Source organism: Panthera leo, chromosome A2 (assembly GCF_018350215.1).
Source record: "Panthera leo isolate Ple1 chromosome A2, P.leo_Ple1_pat1.1, whole genome shotgun sequence".
Lineage (NCBI taxonomy): Eukaryota > Metazoa > Chordata > Mammalia > Carnivora > Felidae > Panthera > Panthera leo.
This window is the reverse complement of record NC_056680.1, coordinates 122884707-122904587: the sequence shown is the minus strand read 5'-3', so window position 1 is coordinate 122904587 and position 19881 is coordinate 122884707. Positions and strand designations below refer to the sequence as shown.

Genomic DNA, 19881 nt, shown 5'->3' with positions numbered 1-19881 from the left:
ACCAAACTTCAATTCTGAAATTCATTTTGTTCTAAATTATCTTTTCACTTACCATCAGGATTTATATCTATCCATCAGAGGCAATGCAAAAAGATGTAAGGAAGAAAGAATGCAACAAATTATTTGTGTATTTAATAAACATCTGCTTAAAAATATGAATTAAAATGTTGAAGATTCTCTCAGATGATTTAATGGCCCCCCAATAAAAGTCAGTCAATTCACAACTGAAGAGTACAACATGAATAAGTGAAATCTAACATATATTTATACATCCAGTTTCAGGAGTCCACAAGAGTGTATCACTCCAGTGTAAATATGCCCCCCACCCAAAAAAAAGGAGGTAAGTTATATGATATAGACCAAGAGAAAACCAGATTGCTTTGTAAATGACATCAAGAGGATTAAATGAATTGGGAAAATTTTTGAGTACAAGGTCAAATACGTAATATTTCCAGTTACTCTTGCTTATATTATTTCAGTCAGTAGACACTACTATGGACTAATGTCTTTTTGTTTTAGGCTTATCTTGGTATTCTCTCACTTTTATAGACTTTTTTAAAATTTTAATTTCTAATTAACTTTCAACTAATTAATGCTATGCTTTTCGGTTTAGCAATAATTTATAATCTCTTACATTCCGTCTATAGAAAAGCATAATAGTTAAAAATAGCATGTGCAACCATAAGTTCATAGGCTAATTTTACAACTTTATCATGTATTTTTAAAGAATTTTGAAAACTTGCTATGTAACCCATTTCTCTATTTTAAATTTATTTTCAACCAGTGTCACTAATTTTCCTTGGAAATGAAATACTTAGTTTAATTAAGCTACCGACGGTCTCTACAACTGCGTATTTCAAGTGTAACAGGGATAAAAATATATACAAATGCCTATCACCATTGACACACTCAATTAATGATAAATGATCTAGAGATTTTAGCCAAATATTTATTTTTATTTCATAAATCAAAATTAAGATAAAAAGATAAGATAATTAAAATTTTCAGTGTTCTTTTCAGAAATATCCAACTAAAAAGTCTATCACTCTTTGATCCTTTACGGAAGTTTTGCATTTCTTTCTGAAGTCAGCTTTCTCAAAGCCATTTAAACATAAAATATTTACATAACCCCAAATTTTGAAAATATAGCTAAAAAAGAAGGAGGACAATTCTGCCTTAAAATGAACTTTTTTAGCTTAAAGCAAAATAACTGACAAAACAGAAGAAAGACTTTGAAAACATGTATTAAAGTTATAAAATCATCTCAGAGTATAGAGTTGTCAAGGCATAGGCCAGAAAATTTACTTAGACAAAATTAAAACTACAATTATTAAAAAGTATTGCTAAAGAAGCAAAGTGGACATCAATAGAGGAGAAAAAGATAATTAAGTCATCTCTAAAACTTCAGAACTAAAAAACTGTATAGAAATTGTTTAAAAAAATGCAACATTTCTTAAGTACCCTATTATCAGTTCCAATTGTTTAAAAAAAAAAACATGCAACATTTCTAAAGTACCGTATTACCAGTTATTCTATATTAAAACATTGTTTAAAAAGCGATGACAAAAAAAAAAGCAATGACTAATTATTTGTATTCTACCAATAAACGTATTGTCAAAATGTTTCACTATACAGGGAAAAATACAAACTATAAAATTTGACCCAATGAAGTTAAAATTTACAATAACTGAATCTCAACTGGACTAAAGGTAACTTTTTTTAATTTAAAAAGAATTCCTTGAAAATATGCAGATCAAATTTTAGTTAATCTGTTCTTAAATATATTAATATGTAAGATACTAAAGAGTTTTATTTAGTCATTAAAACAGTGTCAGTCTATGAATACTGATTTATCAATCCATAATAGTCTTTTTCACCAATTCAGACTAGGCTTTTCTCCTTAGTTTAATAAGTGAGGTCTAATATCATTCTTTTAGTGTGAATAAAAATATATCATATTTGCTATTAATTCAGAAGACAGCATCAAACACTATATGTGTAAATCAGATAAACAGACATCTCTCTAATAATTCATGACACAGAGGTAATCTGGACAATTTTATTTAACACTAGGAAAGAATATTTTTCCATTTAGTAATATACTACAATGTGTTTTCTAATCTTAAACACTTAAACATTTAAGGGTGCCTAGGTGGCTCAGTCAGTTAAATGTCCAGCTCTCAGTTTTAGCTTAGGTCATGATCTCATGGTTTCCTGAGTTTGAGGTCCACATCGGGCTCAGCATTGGCACTGTGGAGACTGCTTGGGATTCTCTCTCTCTCTCTCTCTCTCTCTCTCTCTCCTTCTGTCTGCCTCACCCTCATTTGTGCTGTCTTTGTCTCTCTCAAAATAAATAAATAAACTTAAAAGAAAAAAAACACTTAAACATTTAACTCATAACTCCAATTTAAAAGGAGTGATTAGGCTTAAAAATCTAAACAACTGTGTATTTACCTGATGGTCTGGAATAAGAAACAACAGCATTTCCTTCCAATTCAGACGGTGTATAACTCCCTTTCAGATAAACAGAAAAGGCTACTGTTCTGCTCATCTCTGGCGCTATAAGAAATTTAAAAGTAATAGAAGTTACAAAATTTTGGACAATTATTATTAACAACAGTTAAAATCATGCTTACATTGCATGCCAGCTATTCTCCTAAGCACTTCACATGGATTAAGTCATTTAATCCTCACAACAACCCAGTAATATGTACTATTATTGTCCCCAACTTTTGTGCATGAGGAACCTGGCTATAGAGAGATTAAAAACCTTGTCCAAGGTCATATAGCTAATATATACTGGTAACTGAGTCCAAAACAACGAAGTTTTGCTTCTCTTTACTCAGATGAATAGGCAGCATGATCAGAGAAAAAGGTATACAAAAAGGTAAGAGAATTTGGGAATGGGGAATAGTATACTTTATCATGGCTAGAATACAAACTACAGGGAGAAATGGAAGGGGGGACTCCGTATGGATGTAACTATAACTGTAGCGACTTTGCAGATTGTGCATAGCCTTCTATATTCATGTATTTGACCTCCAACCTGTGTTAGACAGACTTAAGACGTTTTTAATTGAAAAACTAAATTGTTCAGAATATTTTTTAGAAAGACAAATTGGAAGTATTCTGAAAAAAATTAGAAAATAAAGTTAGAATCCAATGATTGGATATCACCTATAAGATTATATCAACCATTCATCCATTCATTCAGTGATTTGGTTAATATTTATTAAGTTCCCCGTATATGCCAGGCATTCAAGTAAGGGTTGGTTATACAAAAGCAAAAGAGAGAAATATGTTCTTGATTTCATGAATACAATATAGGATCAGCAGCAGTAAATGAAGAAAGAAAAAGATTAGAAAGATAAATCATAAATCTTTTTAATAGGACTAATGACAACTTGGATATAAATCATAGGGCCTGAGAGATACTGTGCAAAGAAATCTTACTAAGAGTTGACATTTATGACCAGTCTACTATTTTAGGCATTATTACAGATATCTTACATAGATTCATTTTCTAACTAAACCTCAAAAATGCCCTGCAAGACAGATATCAATATCCCCTTTCTGCAGATTAAAAGAAACTGAGGCTTGGAGTAATTACTCAAGTAGTTTGCCAAAGGTTACACATCAGGTACGTGTAAGAGCCATGATTCAAATTCAGACCAGACTCCGAAGCCAATGTCCTTTCTTCAAACATTACTGATTCAATAAACAGCTGACTAGACAAACACCAATAAAGAAAGCCTTCCAAATTACAGCATTTAAGTACAATTACAGGCCCATCTAGTTGAGGAAAGCACTTGAAAATCTGTAATTACTTCAGCTCAACAACCATTCATTGAATGTTGCTATTTTTTAAAAAGTATCATTCATGCTTGATGTTTGGAGGGAAAACAGAAGCAAAACAACACAATCACTGAAATCTTTTTAGAAAGATACCAGTCTCACTATTCAGACAAAAAATATAGCCATCAAATAAACATACTAACAAAAAAATTTTAATTAATAGAAAACATCACACCACGATATATTTTAAGCCAAAACAGAACACTTACCCATAAATTCAAAGGTGAACTGATCACAAGTCAATACTAAAGGTGGTTGCACATAAACTGATAATTTGGCTTTTTGCAAAGCCAGTCGATTCTGCAATGTGACCTAAGGAAATAGAAATTGTTATTAATAAAAAATTGAATTTTATCCAGATTGATAGGATAGCACAAACATGTAAAAAATCACTAGCAAATAATTAGGAAACATCTGAAAAAAATGAGTAGTCTTTTAAAACACAACATAAGTAGTAGTTACTGGTAAGTAGAGAAGTGGTGGATTCCACCCACTAGAAACTGGACAAAGCAGTTGAACAGACTTTTCTCCAAAGAAATAGAAATAGCCAAACAAGTACATGAAAAACTGCTCAATATTGTTAATCACAATGAAATACAAATTAAATCTACAATGAGATACTACTACACATCTACTAAAATGCTATAATCAAAATAACAGACAAAAATAAGTGTTAGCAAGAATATGAGGAAACTAGAAGCTTCGTATATGGCTGATGGGAATGTAAAATGGTATAGCCACACAAGAAAATAATTTAACAACAGTTTCTTAAAAAATTAAGCATAAATTTACCATACAACCTCACAATTCCATGCCAAGAGAAATGAAAACATATGCCCACCCAAAAACTTGTACATAAGTTTCACAGCAGCATTCTTCACAACAGCCAAAATAGAAACAACCCAAATATCCATCAACTGATGAATGAATAAACAAAATATGGTACCTTACAATGAAACGGCATTCAGTAATCAAAAGAAATGAAGTACTGGCACATACTACAATATGGGTATACCTTTAAAACGCTATGCTAAGGGGTAGAGGCTAGTCCCAAAGAACCACATATTGTAGGATCCCATTTATATGAAATGTCCAGGATAGGCAAATCAATAGAGACAGAAAATAGATTAGAAGTCGCTGAGGGATGGAAGTAGAGGAGGGCTGGAGGATGGGACAGGGAAAAGGAACAGGAAGTGACAGCTAATGGGTATGAGGTTACTTTCAGGAGGGACGAAAATGTTCTAAAATTAAATTGTGGTGATGGTTCCACAACTCTGCAAATACAGTAAAAATCACTGAATTTAAATGAGTATATGGTATGCTATGTGAATTATATCTCAATAAAGCTATTAAAAATGTTCTAGCAAAATCAAAGGAAAAATCTGCCCTGTGGTTGGTAAATAATTACATCATGAAATATTTGGTGTTCATTCTTCTTTTCATATATAGATGTGGCAACTGATTTATCTAGTATCAGTAAACCACCTTTTACATAAATTAATTATTCTCTAATGATTTCCTTGCTAAGTGGATATTTACTAGTCTAGATACATATCAAAGCACCACACTTTATTCCATGGCTGAACACAAAAATACATGACGTAACTAATTCTAGAAAATATCAAAGAATGGCAATATTGACTGCTGCACATCTCAGCTGGCTGCAATTCTAAACTGGTGCTCTTATATGGTGATGCTAAGAAAACCTCCCACTGAAATTAGAACCAAAAGCTAAGAACTCTGGGGTAACAGTGTGACTGGGAAACAGGACGGGCATGGGTACAGAAGGCCAGGGCTTCTCTCACTGCCCCGGAGGAGAAGCATCAGCAGAAAACATCAGGCCCACGGATTTTTACTGGGCCACAGCACTAAGGGGCATCTTTTTGAGGCTATCAAAGAAAAAGCTTAAAGATCTGACTCCCAATGGGCATATTCTCTCTTTGGATTTTGTCTCCTTAAAGTCCCAGTCTTTGAACAGTCTCATTTAGATGAATTCATCCACATAGTTTACAAAGCAGACTTATCATAGTCAACTGCCCAGGGAGGGCTCGTATACCAACTGAGTCAAGATTTCCGGGGGGGTGGGGGGGGGTAGACCTGGGTATTGGTATTTTGTTTTCAGCTACCCAGATGATAACCACGTACTACCAGAATTAAGAATCATACTTCTATAGAGCTTTTGCTGTGGAGGAGTTTTCAGTCTAGTATTGAACTCTAATATATGACACAGATACATTTCATGATTAATTCATATAAAGCAAGGGTATATTTATTTTTAAGAAAAGTAGTTTTCAGGGGCACCTGGGTAGCTCAGTCAGTTGGGAGTCTGACTTCAGCTCAGGTCATGATCTCACAATTTGTGAGTTCAAGCTCCACATCAGGCTCTGTGTTGAGAGCTCAGAGCCTGGAGCCTGCTTCGGATTCTGTGTCTCCCTCTTTCTCTGCCCCTTTACTGCTAATGCTCTGTCTCTCTCTCTCAAAAATAAATAAAAATTAAAAGAAAAAAAGTAGTTTTCAAATTTCTCTTAAGTAAAAGGCATGTATCACTTATTCCTTAATATATATTTTGCATATATATACATCATATATATACATATATAATGTATACATACACACACATCCTACAGAGAAAGAAACAATATACAGGAATATCTAACTGGGCCACAAATATTATATACATACAATTAGATTCAATAACCATCTTGTATTCATTTTAAATGATGTGGGTATTCTGTACAACTTAAAAAATAAGTTAAACACAAAAATGTTGATTTGCAAAGTGAAATTTTTAAAGGATAACTCTTGATGCAAACAAATACAATTTGCTATTTGTTCAATAGCAAATGAACAATGAATTCTCAATTTTTACTTTATAAGCTCTGGGAATGAATGAAAGGAATCTGCGTACCACAAAGCAAAGCTTCCTTCATGATGTCTGAGCATTATAAACAACATAACATAGTAAAATCTTGATGGTAATTATGGGAAGAAGAAACTACACAAGCACCACAGACAACATTCCTCCAAATAGCTAAGTCTACTACATAAGTAGGATACAACTATTTTACTATTAATAATAATACCATGCAAGTCTATACATATATTTTAAAATAAAATTAATAATATTAATGATAACCAGTAGCAGCTCTCTATATTCATGGAACCATGCTAATAAATTATTTATGTGCGTTATCTCATTTAATTTTCACAACATTCTGAAATAGAGAAAACTTTGCCTCAGAGAGACTAAATAATTTGCCCAAGGCCACTCTGATTAAGAATTTATCTTCTGTCTGCCAGAATCCAGAGCACATGCTCTTACTCAACTGTGGTTAAGCCTCAAAATAACTGCAAATAACAAAGTAATCCCATTTTACAGTTTAAAAACAGAGGTTCGGGGCGCCTGGTTGGCTCAGTCGGTTAAGCATCCAATTTCAGCTCAGGTCATGATCTCGCGGTTTGTGAGTTAGAGCCCAGCGTCGGGCTCTGTGATAACAGCTCAGAGCCTGGAACCTGCTTCTGATTCTGTGTCTCCCCCTCTCTCTGCCCCTCCCACGCTCATGCTCTGTCTCACTCTGTTTCTCAATAATAAATAAATGTTAAAAACAAATTTTTGAAACAAAGGTTCTGAGGGGCACCTGGGTGGCTCAGTCGATTGGGCACCCCACGCTTGATTTCAGCTCAGGTCATGATCCCAGGGTCATGGGATTGAGCTCCACATCAGGCTCTGAGCTAAGCATGGAGCCTGCTTAAGATTCTCTCTCTCTCATTTCTGCTGCTCCTCTCCCCTACACTCTCTCTCTCTAAAATAAACTTTTAGAAAATTAAAGTAACAAAATTAAAAAATGAGGTTCAGAAATAACATGCCCAAGATCAACAAGCCAATATGTGCAAGAGAGTTGAAAACCATCACCAGGAATGTATCATAAGAGCTCAGTTTTAAAAGTGAAAATAAAAAATCCTTAAAGTAGTAATAAGCCACTTGTAAGAAAACAGACATTCTGACTCTACCTGGCATAACAATGTGGACTTAGACAATGATCACACAATTTTACATTGTTAGCAAGATCATGATATCTCTCATGCACAGATTTATTAAATCCCAACAATGCGCTAGGCACTTTCAAATGTGAATCAAGGAGATGTGTAACAAAAAAAAAAAAAAAAAAAAAAAAAAAAAAAAAAACCTAGAGGAACAAAGAAGACCTGTGTTTGAGCCAGAAAAAAAAAAAAAAGAAAGAAAAAAGAGTTAAAGGCTTGGCTAGATCATAAACCTCATATTTTAAGAGAAAAATAATTACAGAATATTAAGGAGAAAATATAAAACATTAATACAAGAATTTTCCATGTTGTTTTCTGATTCTAAGAAAATGAAATATCATCCTTAGGAAATACAATACCAAATATTTATCCTAGATATATAAATATGACTCCAAAGGCCAGGTATGAGCAACCACTCTGCCTTAGTTGCCTGGAATAGATGGTCACGCATCATGCACACATACTCCAAGTAGCCACATCTTCATTCACTTGGAACGGATGGAAAAATTTTCTCAATTAACAGGATTTATTATGATGGAAACTTGCATGGTTATATATCTTGGCTGCTGTTGTTATAAAAGGCTATAAGGAGAGATTTATAGCAAAATTTGTATAGAAACTGTCAGACAGAATCAGGAAGTCGTTGTGTCTGCTGTATAAGCCCAGCTGATTTTATGCAATCCTCATGTGTTATGTTCTTTCTCATACTCTTATAATGGCAATAAGGAAAAGAGTGGAGACTTAGTCATTCTCAAATACAGTTTAACTTCCACTAACGAAGGAGAGTTTTCCAGTGGTGTCATACCATCATTTTAAGATGGATATTATTACACATTAAAGACTAAGAACTGCATGGGAGAGAAAGGTGTATTTACTTATAGCAATAACTAGTAGTTGGGCGGGGGGGGGGGGGGGGGGGGGGGGGGGGTGGTGGAATTAGCATGAGCAACGTCATCTGATTTAAGTACAAGATTTCTTTTTGCAATTTATAGTGTGTTCCTAAATTATTATGTGTGTGTCTGAACAGTATCAGTAGATAGAAGTTTCTCTACATAAAAGTCTATAGATCATTCCTGGAACTCTGCAGGGTTTTGTTTTTTTTTTCTTAAGTGTTTGATTTCTTGCCACTAATACTTTTCCAGACTCAAAAGTATTAATGAGATAGAGGCTTTGATTGGATACGGGGGAGGGAGAACTGGGGAAAGACCACCCTTGTTTCCAGTGGCAAGAATCCAAAAAAATTAGCTTAGGAAACTGTTACAAGATTGGGCTCCCTTCAACTTCTACCAAAGATCCCCACACTTGGGCCACCCGCTGGGTCCAGTGTAAGCGAACACAATTGGTAAAGCCTGGTGCCCTGTCAAGCTCCTCCAAGGACAGCAACCCATAATCTAAGAAAATATAAAGCCCCGTCCAAGTTTTGACTAAGCAAATCGCCAAGATCCACAACTTTTCCTGGCTCCAACGTCTGGGCAGTGATAAATATTTTCAGCTTAATAATGTGCTGACTGATTACCACACTTTAATCTAAATGCCTTAAGAGGGTTCTACATTTGAGTTCTAGCTCTAAAATTCTACAACGACAGGACTAAAAATTTTAACCAAAACCACATCCTTCATATTCTATTTTTTTAGTACTATCAATTTGTCACTACCCTACTTTGTGGCTTCTTCATTTAATATTTTCTTGCTATAAATACATCCATTTAAAGCTAATGCTATGCCAGGTAGATGACTGGAAATTCTTCTCAAACACACACATAATTACACATACAAGAAAGATATTAGCATTCATGTAATCCCCCAAAATATACATAATGATGCAATCAACTGGTTGGTCTATCATAAATGGTAGGCACATGACACAAGTCCTTTAACATATTCAAAATGTTAATTTTGTTTCCAGAAAAAAGGCCCTGCATCATTTAAATGTAATAGTAAGCATAAGTCATAAGAATTAATATTACATAACACTACTATGAATACAATTGTCAGTTTTATATTCGTCGGAAACAATAAAGGTTATCTTTGCTACCCAAAGCTAAGGGAAATGTACAAATTTCAAGTGCTTGTTTTACATTTCCAAAAGCTACTTATAGAGTGACAACATTGACAGATGTGATGAAATGTGTAACATTGTTTGCACATTATAGTCTAGAATCATGGCACAATACCTTCACTGTGACTGAAGGGACAAGGTCAGTTCCCACTTCAACATCAGCAGCTTGCTGTAAACACAGAATTGAGAAAAGAAGGGAGGAAAGAATGGATTCAAATTAACACGTCCGTCAATGAGTAAACACAACGGGTGCAATATATACTTCCCACCATCAAAATAGGGAACAATAAAGGATTTATCACTCTAATGGCAGACTAAAAGGGTCAATGTGGCTTTTTGAATGCCTTCAACTGCAAAGTAATGAACTGATAAAAACCTTTTCCAAAAAAGGAAAGAGAAAGTCACATATTTTGTCAATAGTATTTTTGTCAAACCACTCTCTCGCCAAATTTACTTAAATGTTGAAACTAATTCTATTAATTCACTCTTTATATTATGCAGAAGGGTTCCTCGTATTTCACAGATAAGCATTATGCCATTCTTTTTAGGTCCTTGTATTTTCTTTTTAATTTTTTTTTTAATGTTTATTTACTTTTGAGACAGAGAGAGACAGAGCATGAACAGGGGAGGGTCAGAGAGAGAGAGGGTGACACAGAATCTGAAACAGGCTCCAGGCTCTGAGCTGTCAGCACAGAGCCCGACGCAGGGCTCACGAGCCGTGAGATCATGACCTGAGCTGAAGTTGGACACTTAACCGACTGAGCCACCCAGGTGCCCCGGTCCTTGTATTTTCAACTTGCCAAAGGTATGTTTTATTCTGATTAATACGTGGGGCACCTGGGTGGCTCAGTCCTGTAAGCGTCCGACTTTGGCTCAGGTCATAATCTCACGGTTCATGAGTTTGAGCCCTGCATCAGGCTCTGTGCTGACAGTGGGGAGCCTGGAGCCTGCTATGGATTCTGTGTCTCCCTCTCTCTCTGCTCTTCCCCTGATCATACTCTGTCTCTCTCTCAAAAATAAACATTAAAAAAATTAAAAAATACTAATAATATGTATCTAAGACATGTAACTAATGATATAAAGCTTCAGCGGCCTTACACCTAGAAAATAAATCTATTTGTTTATGAGCTCATATCATAACCTAGGTCACTCTTTGAGCATCAGCCTGGGTTACTTGATCCTACCTTTTAAATAATTCAGAGCATAATATAATGAAGCAAACATTTCCTTATAAGTTATAATTTATATATTAGAGTTCCAGATTGAGAGGAAAAAATGCTCACTCGATAACAGAATAAGAACAAGGGGTAACATTTTCTAATAATACCCACTTGTGGGGAACAATTAAGATCATAAAATCACTAATCCAACCAATGAATAGATCCATTGTGTTTTTAGTTAACTTATTTGAAATTGTTTTACTAAGAAAAACTAATCCACTACTAGGCAACAGGGATTGCTTCAGTGTAATGGGTACCAGCATAATTAACAGTTGAGAGATTCAGGTGACTCAGTGGATCAGTTGATTGAGCATCTGACTTCAGCTCAGGTCATGATCTTATGGTTCATGACTTCATGAGTCCATGAGTTTGAACCCCACATCAGGCTCGCTACTGCTATTATTATGAAAAGAGCTGGGAGACTCATATTCTATATATGATTCCACAGAAAACCATATATGAACTCTGATCCATCTTCTCAATCCAGAAGCTAGAATAGCAATGCTTGTCTCCTCTATAAAAGACCTCATTGTATTATAAATTATATTACTTTTTAGATGTGTGCTTTGATAATAATGACAAAATAAAATATTTAGCCAAGCTTTGTGCTCTAGTATAACCTAAAATCCAGGAAATGTTTTACTTTTAGCTGTCCACAGGTCTAGAAGAGAAACCAACATTCTCCTGTTTCTTGCTCTTTTCAATCCATGTCTAAACACCCAGATACTTCAAGGACGGCAGTCCTTTGGGAACAAAAAATTATAGCCAAAGAGAAATAGCTACACAAAGACACCATGGCACCATAGCCACATAAATCGTTGGGCTAGTGTTTTCCAATGGGATGAACATGATACTCTCAGGAATCTTTTAAGAAAAAAAAAAAAAAAAAAAACAGTAAGACACAGAAAATGAAACTGGAAAGAGACACCTAGTTAAGAGGAAACAGCACTCTGAGTTACCAATAGGGAAATATACATTACAATATAGTGCTATTACCTAAGGCCTTTTCCTACAAAGATCAAAAGTTGCTAAAGAAAGGAAAGGGAATTCCTCCTACCAAAGAGCCTGTTTTAAGGGAACCTAGAAAAAATTATGTAAGTTGCCCAAAGGAAAATAGGAATCATTTCCAAGGCAAGAAAATGTGTGTACATTCGTCAGCTAACTAAGCAAAAATGTTCCACTTAGACTACACCCTTCAGGTAGAGTGAGAAATGGTGTGTGCTGAATAGCCAATGTTTAAAACAGTGCCTCTACTATGTGACTCAGCTGGGTGAATGTTTCTTTCATATATAGTACTTTTTTTTTTTTTTAAGTATACCCAACTTACTATATTATGGCAATGTTAACGTGATTTTTATCACTGCTTGGATTGGCTCTTTATACTAAGATTAATCTTTGAAAACTTAGGACAAGTACTTACTATATTATGCTCTGATACCAAAATATCGAAGTCATTTCCTAGGTAAAATTATAGGACATGAACTCCTAATACAGTAAAAACCAGTGAGTTTGATCACCTGCCAAAATTGATCAACTTCTGGTTTAGACACAGATAAACTCAACAGATTTGCCCAAACTGCAGGCAGTGAGACCTAACCAATTATAATCTAACGAGTACTTACAGAAAACTAAACAAGGAGATGGGGCAACACAACAAAGGACAGGCCCTCCTTCATGCTTCTGGTTTCTCATCTCCATTCATTTATATAGCAAAATACACTGAGCACTCATTATGTGACAGACACTAAGGATATGGCAGTGGACAAGACCAGTGGAACGCATGGTGGGGTGGTGGTAGTGATGATAATGATAATGCTAGAACTAAAATGTAATTTGATGATGATGATGATGATGATGATGATGATGCTGCTGCTGCTGCTGCTGTGGGGGTTAATTATCATAACAATTCAACAAAGTAGATTCTATTATTATTCCCATTTTACAGATGAGAAAAATTGAGACTAAGAAAATTAAATACCTTGCCTTGGGTCACACAGATAGAAATAAGGAAAAATAATTCCTGGTCCAACTGTTTACTGTTAAACTAACACAAAAAGACCCCTCCCCGCCACCACCACCAACATAACCACTATAATGTATTACAGACTGTAAATTAGCAAACCCTGAGCTAGGCCTTTCATAGACATTATCTCTTGTGTGGTCAGTATTATTCACCTGGATTGCGATTATCTCAATATTCTGGTACTGAAAAAGTTTTTTTAAAAAGTTGATTAAATGGGGCGCCTGGGTGGCTCAGTTAGTTAAATGTCCAACTTCAGCTCAGGTCATAATCTCACAGTTTGTCACTTCAAGCCCTGTGTCAGGGTCTGTGCTGACAGCTCAGCACAGCTGAGCTGTTTTGAATTCTGTGTCTCCCTCTCTCTCTGCCCCTTCCCAGCTTGCACTCGGTCTCTGTCTCTCTCCCTCAAAAATAGATAAACACTAAAAAAAAATTTTTTTTTAAGTAGATTAAGAAAAGCTCTTCTATTTCTGCCCCTTCCTCCCCCTTTTTTAGACTAAAATCCTGCCTAAGGAACTCCTCACTAAGAGATTGGAAATGTTTGTTCCAGAAAATAATAAAGACTAAAAGTTGTTATCCTCCTTAAAGTTTCTATCTGGGACCAGAAATTTGAATGAATACACATTGATCCCAATCAGCAGAGTCCAACACTACCATAAACCCTTTTAAAGTCTGCAAATAAACCTACAGACACTGAATCAAATTTAGGAGAAACCATGGCAGAAACTTTCAAGTCATCTTCTCTCTCAGTCATGGGCCAGATACCTGTAATTTAAAAAGAAAAATAATATTTAATCATAAAGTAAACCTGTTGTATATAGTTAAAAAAAAAGGTTTCTCTATATCATATTATCAAAAAGCAATCCCACAAACATAGTCACAGTTGAAAACTAATACATTACAGAATTAGAAACCTGATGATAATTCTTCCCCGGCTATAATATTTTAAAGAGAAATTATCTTTCTCAAAGTTATTAGCTAACATGTGACCCAGTGACTAACCAGTGTTGGGAATTTCAATGCCCTCTCCTTAACACTGCTGGTAGAAGCCAAACTAGTACAATCTTTTTGAAGGTAAGTTGGTCAGAACCATCAAAATGTAAAACATATATATCCTGTAACCTAACAATTCTACTCCTTAGCATTTACTAATACTCACAGACATTCTCAAGGAGGTTCTCGGCTGCTAGTAGCTAACAGAAACAAAACAGGGGCACCTGGGTGGCTCAGTTGGTTAAGCGTCCAACTTCAGCTTGGGTCATCATCTCACAGTTTGTGAGTTCAAGCCCCACATTGGGCTCTGTGCTGACAGCTTAGAGCCTGGAACCTGTTTAGGATTCTGTGTCTCCCTCTCTCTCTCTGTGCCTCCCCAACTCATGCTCTGTCTCTCTCTCTCAAAAAAAAAAAAAAATTAAAAATCATTTAAAAATAAATTCTTTAAAAAAACAAAAACAACCTGTATCTCTATATTTCTATTAATAGGGAAATGGTGGACTATCCACAATGTGCAATGATCCAAAGCCCAAAGCTATAAGTAAAAGTGCTATCCAACTTTATACACTGATAAGAAAAGAACTCCAAGATGTGCCTATTAATTACAAAAAGCAATTACATTACATTGTAATGTAGTACAATGGATCTAACATGCACATATTCATGTAAAAACGATTAAATAAACATGAAAAATTTTTTAAAGAATACACAAACACTCTTGGTAAAGGTTACCTTTAAATAATCTAGTGGAACCAGGATCTGAGGGTTTACACTTTTAGAATGATTAGATTTATTTTCACCATATTCATGGTTTTTTTACAACTTAAAATTTCACAATTTAAAAAACGTTTACAGTGCACAATGAGATATGATGAACAAGTGACAGAGATCCTAAATAAACAGGAAACAATATGTACGCACATGTATATGTGTGTAACATATATGTAATATATACATATATGTACGTACATATACACACACACACAATATAGTCTGTTTTTTAAAAACTGTGTGTGTGTGTGTGTGTGTGTGTGTGTGTGTGTGTGTGTGTGTATAAAACCAACTACTGGCTCCCACCTAACATGCACTTTCCACTCCTCCTCCTTTGTGGCATAGCCCTAATTCTGCTGAGACACTCACTTTCACCTCAAAGTCATTGGATTGGTCAGATCCAATCATGGTGATTTCATTCCCCTGACCATTTGTTGTTTTAGGCATAAGTGTGGGGCTTAATCCTGGCAGACATGAGGTGAGGGAAGTTAGAAATGGGGGATGCTGGCACAGGCTTCTAGGAAAGCTATTTCCCCATAATAAAATGGGAGACCTGGGAGAAATATCTCTCTTTTCCCTGGAAATCATATTTGCACATAATACCTGGAACTGCCGAAATTACCCTGTGACCCTGAGAGGAAACGTCCTTCACTCACCAAGGATGACTGACTAAAAACATGGAAAGTCCTTGGATGATGCCACAGGAATCAGCTGTCTCACAAAGAGAAGAACTGCCTACGACTGCCATCAGGCATTCCCACCAGTATTGCAATATTCGGTGTAGGAATTTCCATACCTTACGCAGACAGTACAAAAGACTCTTCACCACCTACCCAATAGCCACTCTTTAGTTCTCTACTAAAGGAAGCCCAATTTCATTCTAAGCAACAAAGAGCTCAGCTGAAACACTATATTTCCCAGCCTCTTTTGCAGCTTGGAGTGGCCAGTAAGATGTGAGTAGAAGCTGCTCAGGGTGTGGCTTCCAGGAAAGATCCTTAAGGGGGCTGACTCAGCTGCAGATGTGAGGGCAGGAGTTCCAGAAGCCTTCCTGGACCAATAGATGACCCTGGGATAGAAGGAACTGGAGTCCCTGATGACAGTGGAATTGCCAAACCAACCCTGGTCTGCCCATCACTGGACTTCTTTTCCATGGGAAAGAAATAAACCTCTGCCTTGTTTAAGCCACCTTATTTGAGTATGGTATTACGTGCAGCCAGACATAGCCCTAAACAATACATCTCCCAACAAGGTCACCAAGCACAAATACTTCTAGTACTCAATGGTAAAGACAATTTAGTTATCCTAGACTTATTTCCAATGGGGTACATACAGACTTTCATTTATATGCCCCTTTCTTGGGGTGCCTGGGTGGCTCAGTCGGTTAAGCATCTAACTTCGGATCATGTCATGATCTCACAGTTCTTGAGTTCAAGCTCTGTGTCTGGCTCTGTGCTGACAGCTCAGGGCCTGGAGCCAGCTTCGGATTCTGTGTCTCCCTCTCTCTCTGTCCCTCCTCCACTTGAGCTCTATCTCTCTCTCTCAAATAAACATTAAAAAATTAAAAAACACACACAAACTATATGCCCCGTTCTTCCTGTTCTCTTTCCCTTCCTGAATACACAACTGTGTAGGAGGATATCTCAATACCATACCCATTCCTTCACACCCACCCCAGCAGAGAACATGATCAACTGGCTAAATCATAAGAAACTTCTGTCTTTGAAAGTGCCTACCGACAGATGTTGTTGACTACTGGTAAAAGAAATGCTAGTCAGGATTCACACTAATGAGTATGAAAAGCTTCAAAACCCATGAGCCGTACAGAAATTATTACTATAATTTCATGCTTACAACATACATTCCTCATATAAGTTACACACATAAAATCAGCTTCAAAAACACTTTTATTACAGTAGATAATATACACCATGTGTACAACAAAATGTACTCTTTAAATTGGCTTTAAATTTTGCTGAAACTCTTGCTTTGAAGAAATAAAAAAGCTCTAAGTACTGAAAATAATCCACAAGACTGTGAACTTATTTTTGCAAGTTAAAGTCACTATACTAAGTGGCATTTAAACGAATAATGAGGTCATCAAAAAGTTCAGAGTTTTAACTTCTCATAATCTTCTGCAATGAAATGATTTGGTGCTTTTATATAATTACAGATTTTTTTTAAAAAATTTTTTAACCTTTATTTTTGAAAGAGAGAGAGACAGAGACAGAGCACGAGCAGGGGAGGAACAGAGAGAGGAGACACAGAATCCGAAGCAGACTTCAGGCTCTGAGCTGTCAACACAGAGTCCGACGCGGAGCTCGAACCCATGAACTGAGAGATCATGACCTGAGCCGAAGTTGGACCCTTAACTGACTGAGCCACCCAGGTGCCCCTAATTACAGGCATTTTAATAAACAAATATACCACAGTTATATAAGGTTACACAATACTAAATGTTTTCAATATCTGGAAATAGTATATTTTAAAAGTCCTCTTTCTTACAACTTTCTCTTTGGGTTTTTTTGTTGTTACTGTTGGTTTTTTTATTTTGTTTTGTTTTGTTTTTTTTGGTAGGACTAAATGATGGCAAAGAAGGGGCAGGGAACATTAAATATTAAGTAAAACTTGAGGTTATGTAAATAATGAACTTTAAGGGGCACCTGGGTGGCTCAGTTGGTTGAGCGTCCGACTTCAGCTCAGGTCACGATCTCACAGTTCGTTAGTTCGAGCCCCACGTCAGGCTCTGGGCTGATGGCTCAGAGCCTGGAGCCTGCTTCTGATTCTGTGTCTCCCTCTCTCTCTGCCCCTCCCCCATTCATGCTCTGTCTCTCTCTGTCTCAAAAATAAATAAACGTTAAAAAAAATTAAAAAAAAAATAATAATGAACTTTACACCAAGTCTGTGGGCACATCCCTAGCTTAATTAGCAGTTATTTCAAGTACACAGAAGGATCAAGGTAATGACAACTTTAAAAGTAGCCCAACCCTTCTCACTCAAGGGTATCACTATGGTCACAGAAAAAGACTTTTAGCTGTAAAGGATTTTTCTGAGAACTCTTTTACACAATTGAGTGTTAATCAAAATATCATTAGCACATAGTTTATGGGAAGGGCAAAATCTCAAGACACAAAATCTAATGTGAAAAGCCACATTAAATTTATTTAATGAACTCTGGAAATTTCACATTTCATATATAGGCCACTCTTCTCCAATTATATTTTTAAATGACAAAAAGAGACTTATAATTTCATTAATCCCCAAAACACCAGTATCAAAAATGGGGGGGGGGGGGGGGGGGGGAATTGTATATTGCAATGTGACACATCCAGTGTTAACCATTCTCCATTTGACAGGGGGCTGTAGACAACAAACAGGTTTTCTGTAATTAGAGGTACTTAAGAGACCTAAGTTTCACTGGTTTACTTTCAAAACTTCTAAAAGGACATTGTGAAGCCAAGGCATAATAATTTGACTTTAATAATCATATTTTTTAAATATACTATCTAAATTCCTCTAAATCTGTCTTGGTAATGGAGACTCAAAAATAGTTAAATCTAGTAAAGTGATTGGATCAGGATTAAGATTGGCTCTGGTGTTTTGATTGGCTTTTAATGCCCTGCGCTTTTATTGTAACTACTTGTTTTAACATTTCTTATGTGAAAATAGTTCATATTTTTTCTCATTAAAAAAATACTTTTACCTGACTGTGAGAAGAAAACTTAAAATAATGTTTTTCACATGTCCAATTAAACTGCAAGATTGGTATTTTATTTCTCCTTTTAATTTACAATAAAATTATACCCTTGTGAATCTCAAAGTAAGATAGTATTGAGTTGTTCAAAACCCAGAAACTGAAAATATCAGCCTCTGACTCATTAGAAATCAGCATACTGCAGGCTACATGCCATTTAGATGGCTAATTAACTGCAGAGCTAAATTATATCGCAAAGCTACAAATGACCACTGTTTTAGCAACCAAGTGGTAACTCATGTACTGCTTTGGTTTCTTTTAAAAGAAGCAACTAAAATGTTTTCAGGGATATTAGAAGTTACTAAGTGACCACCCTAGAGTATAATGCTCTTCTCATGTCCTGAAACCACTACCCAAATAATTACTTTGTTCCTTTCTTAATAGTTTAAAGAAAAAAATTAGATAGTACTGTCCCTGAAACACACTAACAAAAACATTACCTTAAATAGGATATTTTTTTCACAAGCTATAAAATACAAACTAAGTACAAAGACCTCATATGCTAAACAGCAATACTGTTTTAACAAATATGATTTTAATTAAGCCTGGAGGAGAAATTTAACTAATATATTCAAAACATTATCCACATATAAATTTTATAATGAATACTAAAATCACATAATACAGAATTGCAAATGAGATACCTTGCGATTTATTAACATCTTTGATGATTTTCTGAAGTTCTTTCAATTCTATATCAAGTTCTTCATAGTGTAGTTCTCTAGATTCAACTTTTGGAGCTTGGAAAAAAGAAGGGTCTGTCCCCAGGTATGAACACTGCAAGTGACCATCATCACTCAGAGTGACTATCACTCCCTTTAAATCACTACAAAGAGAAAGAGAAAATGAGATATAATTCAAATTTTTGGTGTATTTAGACTTGACCAACAATATTTCTATTCAATTCAGCTTCAACATGCCATTAAGAAAATGACCACAAGGGGCGCCTGGGTGGCGCAGTCGGTTAAGCGACCGACTTCAGCCAGGTCACGATCTCGCGGTCTGTGAGTTCGAGCCCCGCGTCAGGCTCTGGGCTGATGGCTCAGAGCCTGGAGCCTGTTTCCGATTCTGTGTCTCCCTCTCTCTCTGCCCCTCCCCCGTTCATGCTCTGTCTCTCTCTGTCCCAAAAATAAATAAAAAACGTTGAAAAAAAATTTAAAAAAAAAAAAGA

The 19881-nt window shown here is 35.7% G+C and overlaps 1 protein-coding gene across 6 annotated transcripts in view; it reads right to left on the bottom strand.

Moving 5' to 3' along the window:
• BBS9 (Bardet-Biedl syndrome 9) overlaps positions 1 to 19881 on the bottom strand; it is a 434296-nt gene that overhangs the window by 237174 nt on the left and 177241 nt on the right. For 4 of the 6 annotated variants that reach the window (XM_042921827.1, XM_042921788.1, XM_042921820.1 and 1 more), the window contains exons 10-15: positions 19355 to 19536; positions 13884 to 13960; positions 10071 to 10124; positions 4065 to 4167; positions 2455 to 2559; positions 53 to 67 (exon numbers count right to left, since the gene is read on the bottom strand). In XM_042921827.1, the coding sequence (XP_042777761.1) occupies positions 53 to 67; positions 2455 to 2559; positions 4065 to 4167; positions 10071 to 10124; positions 13884 to 13960; positions 19355 to 19536 (536 nt within the window). The remainder of the gene's footprint in view (positions 1 to 52; positions 68 to 2454; positions 2560 to 4064; positions 4168 to 10070; positions 10125 to 13883; positions 13961 to 19354; positions 19537 to 19881) is intronic. The other 2 variants (XM_042921805.1, XM_042921812.1) reach the window with 1 other exon arrangement.